General features: G+C 37.1%; 1 protein-coding gene across 1 annotated transcript in view; it reads right to left on the bottom strand.

Moving 5' to 3' along the window:
- DNAH9 (dynein axonemal heavy chain 9) overlaps nt 1-4,229 on the bottom strand; it is a 312,771-nt gene that overhangs the window by 49,122 nt on the left and 259,420 nt on the right. Inside the window, 1 exon segment of the mRNA XM_006922399.3 lies at nt 982-1,152. Coding sequence (XP_006922461.1) covers nt 982-1,152 — 171 coding nt within the window.

The raw sequence follows: 4,229 nt of genomic DNA, 5'->3' as shown, positions 1-4,229 counted from the left end.
TCCTTTCTTTCTTTCCTTTCTTTCTTTCTTTCTTTCTTTCTTTCTTTCTTTCTTTCTTTCTTTCTTTCTTTCTTTCTTTCTTTCTTTCTTTCTTTCTTTCTTTCTTTCTTTCTTTTGATGTTGAGACGAAATAGAGGACACATGTTTCTTATTAACACTGGAAGTCTTGGGTGCTCCCAAACTCTTAAGAATCAGACTTCAAAAGGAATTTTTTAAGGCTAAAACTGCTATGGCTATAGAAAGACATTTCCAATTTCTTATTCCAGGGAATGGTTAGGACATTAAACTTACAACCCTGAAGGTAAATAAATAATGAGGGATACTCTAACAAGGGTCTTACTGCATCTCAAAGTGTATCTAGTTATTGGTAGGGCCAAAGAGTTTCATCGGCAGTGACAGTTTAGATTGGCTGGTAGTGGCTACTGAAGGTACTCTTGATGCCCTGGTGTCTTCTACTGACATAGGTGAAATTGCTTTCATGAGAGGCAAAAATGTGTGCTGGATAAAAGTACAGGTTCTAGACTGCCCAGGATCAACTCCCAGCTCTTCCACTTCCTCTCTGTGTGGCCATAAAGTGACTTAGATACTGTGTCTAGGTCTCTTCACCTGTAAAATAGGGATAATTGTTCACTTCAAAGGACTTTTAGGATTAAATAATTTGATTTACATAGAGTGTTTAGAACAATGCTTACCACACAGTAAGTAGACAAAAGTATTAGCTGATCACCCAAGATCAGCAAGAAAAAGTACAATGATTAATTAAGCATGGCTGCCATAAGTGAGACAATGATGGGGCAGCATGTGTGCATTCAATATGAACTTCTTGTCTGAAGCCTCTGCTCCGAACTCAATGGTCTTCACATGCTATGGGAAATAATGCTAAAAGAAGAAATTTTTTTTTTTTTTTTAACATTTTAACATTTGCTGATTGGGCACTAGAAAATGACCTGTTTTCTGGAAACTTCTTCAATCCACTTTTACCTGAAAGGTGAGCTGGGCAAGGTAGGTCAGCTTATCACACTCGAAGAGCCCGCGGGTGGTATATTGGTACACAGAGAAGGTGATGCTGTCTATTAGATTGGTCACTCGCTCCTTGAGGCTCTCACTGGGAGCAGACTTCTCCACAGCCTTCTGGAAGACTATGCTGAAGGCCTGGGGGTAGGAGGTAGGACATTGGCAATTTACACACCTCCTTTGTACATAGCTAGTAGTCTTACCTATAAAGAATATTATAATTTGACTGTCACCGAAATGTTTTCACAGCATACCCTGCCAAGAATGGACAGTGGCAACAAGATAACTCTTGTCTTAGTTTATTGAGCTCTTTTTTTAGTTTGCTCATGTGAATTATTATGTTGTCACAAAAAAGGCAAAGCTATGAGGCATGCAGAGAAGAGCCTATGGTGAAAAATAAATGTCTGTCGGCCAAAACAATTAAATTAAATCCAAAACTATTAAATTAAATCAATTAAGTTTTGTTGTCTAACCATCTGAATAAAAAGTAAACACAGTCAACAATAACCAGCTGGGATTAGTAATTCTATCCACTAGATTATAAAATTCTTGATGGTAGAGCCAATGTTTTGTACAACTTTGTTGTCTAAAAGAGACCCTTGTACATAACAGACATTCAGAATATTTTTAGTTACTTTTCATTTGGTAATGATCAGAATCTCATGTGTTCTCTGTTTTCCTGTTATTCTGCAGTCACTTGATGAGTTCTCTTACGTGTTCTTTTTTCTCATGAACCCTTTCTGCAATGGTGGGAGCATAGCCTGCTTTTATATCTTCTAAACTATACATTACAGACATTATATGAAATAAAAAAATCATATAAATCAATTTTCCATTGTTTTAAACTTAGATATAGGCTTTTTTTTATAAAAATGCGTATTAGGAATGGTACAATTTGAATGTGATACGAATAGAATGAATCATTAAAAATATCAAGACATATCTGGGCCTTTTCCATATTTGGCTATGCAGATTTCCTGTCTTCTATTTTCCTTTTGTGGCTTCAAGAAGGAAAAATATCTTAGAGCTTTCTAACACCAGGCATTTGAAACTCAATGGAAACCATATAAAATTTATAGCTCCATAGTTCCTCATTTTCAAAATCGAGAAAAAAAGGTGAGTTCCTCTGTTTCATACTTCCATGGTGTTTTTTGTTAATGAAGCCCTTGCAGATTTTCATTCTGTTTTGATAATCCTAGCAAAATCTTCTGACTACCTTCACCCCAATCCATTACAATGTTACCTTCACCTGATAGGCTTGTTGGAAGCTGATAATGTTCCCCAGCACCACACAGAGCAATTTGGGAAGCTTCTACTTGCAGAACAAGTCCATAGAGACTGAGTGGATAATTTTCCCCAGGTGGTTACTATGGCTTTTCTCTAAAACGCCATCAAAATGACAGTGATCAGTAAAGTATCTCTAGTTACTAAATTTAAAAATGTGATTCATACTTCAGGAAAAGATCTAAAGGAATTTTAAAAATCTAGGTACATTTAGCATTTTCTTTACACTAGACTAATTTTGGCTCTCTTTTTCTTTTCATCCTAAAAAGAAACCCTCCTCTTCCTCTTATTTCTATATCTGAACAGCTGTGATGCTGGACTTAATCTAGACTTCTGTGGCTTCCTCCAGAAGGTCTCTCTTGCCCACAAGATCTTATTTTGGCTCTAACTACCCTTATTAATCTTTTAGGGCCCTTATCTATTAAGGTTGTATTTTAGTTTTAGTTGTTTTTTTTTTTTAATCTTTTCATTTATACCAGATTGTGAGCACACTTAAGTGGGGCCAGGCCTTACTAACTTTCTTATCTTTCCCAGATTCCAGCCCAGCTCTTCACATGTAATAGGCAGTGAAAAGATTTGTTAAATAAATGGTCGAGTCCTGCTAATGCCCTAAAAAGCTTAGGCAAAGTGTGAGGGCTGCCCTGGACACAGGTTCTCAAACTCAAATGTCTTCATGGGCCAGTTGTATAAGACCAAATAAGGTGACGGTAGGGACTATGGCAATATGGAGGTGGGAGGAGCCATCCCTTAGCTCCAGTGAACCTATGCTATGTGGAATGTGAATTCAGTGCTGCCAAAGCTTCCAGACTTTCATGAGAAGCCAAAAATTGAGATTTGCGTGAAATCTCCTTATTTAAAAATCTTAGTAACCAATGAAAGTATCTGAAAAGCCCTTTGAAACTAGGAAAATGGGTCAGCAGGCCCTTGGGCCTCCAATGCTATGTATTCTATTTACTTCTGCTGATTTGATTCTTTCCTTTCCAATCTCTTTGAGAAATATTATACCTTTAGCTGTGCCCTCCCTCGCACGTGGATACAACAGAGGGAGCTGAGCCTTCCATCAGTCTGCAGGAATCCCCAGTGAGGTGTCCTTTCACTCAGGACACCCTGGCCCCCTGCAAGTGAGTCTCATTAACCCTCCCCTAGCCTTTGGCTGAGCTTTGAAGAAAAATTACTTTATAATCATGTAAGTTCCATCTTAACGATGTTATGAACTTCCAAGTTCATACTAAATCTGGCTTTTGAAGAGGTTTTGCATGTTTATAAGCAAATACACACATTTTAATATATTCCTTCTCAAAGCACTTTGGAAAACTGGGATGTAAGGCTGTGCCATATTGGCCTATCTGTGGTTTTCATACTCTGAGAATGTCTCTCCTTTCTCTACCAGGAGCAGAAACTGTAAAATCCAAACACAGACAAAATCCAAGACCAGGAAAACTCTGGTGGCTAGTTTTTTTTCAAATCACTGCTTCTAAGCTTCTAAGTTGTTACTGTTATTCTGATATTTTTGAAGACACTTACTTCAGCTCCTTATCATTAAGCATTTAAACATGCTTTCAATGATCAAACTGGCCAATAAGTCTTTGGTGATTCTTAATAACAATAAAGGGACCCCAAATGCCCTCCCCCTGATATATAGAGTTTCTAGTGACAAAATAATCCTATATCATGGCGCTGTTGCTGAAAAACAATGTATAACATTTCTTCAAACACATATTTTCATGGGCTTCCTCTGGTTTATTTTTTCAGGAAGAGTCACTGAGGTAGACTTCAACTACCCTTGGAACTAGGGAGGGGTGATTTTGTAGTTACTAGGCTTATCATGTTAATTTTTATACAATTTTTAAATATTTTACAATTCTTTCATATGCTGCTTTGACCTGAATATAAGGCCATACATTGGATTTCTTTTAAAAATATAAAATATT

Source organism: Pteropus alecto, unplaced genomic scaffold, assembly GCF_000325575.1.
Source record: "Pteropus alecto unplaced genomic scaffold, ASM32557v1 scaffold398, whole genome shotgun sequence".
In the NCBI taxonomy this organism is placed as follows: Eukaryota; Metazoa; Chordata; class Mammalia; order Chiroptera; family Pteropodidae; genus Pteropus; species Pteropus alecto.
The sequence above is the reverse complement of the archived record's forward strand: the minus strand, read 5'-3'. Positions and strand labels throughout refer to the sequence as shown.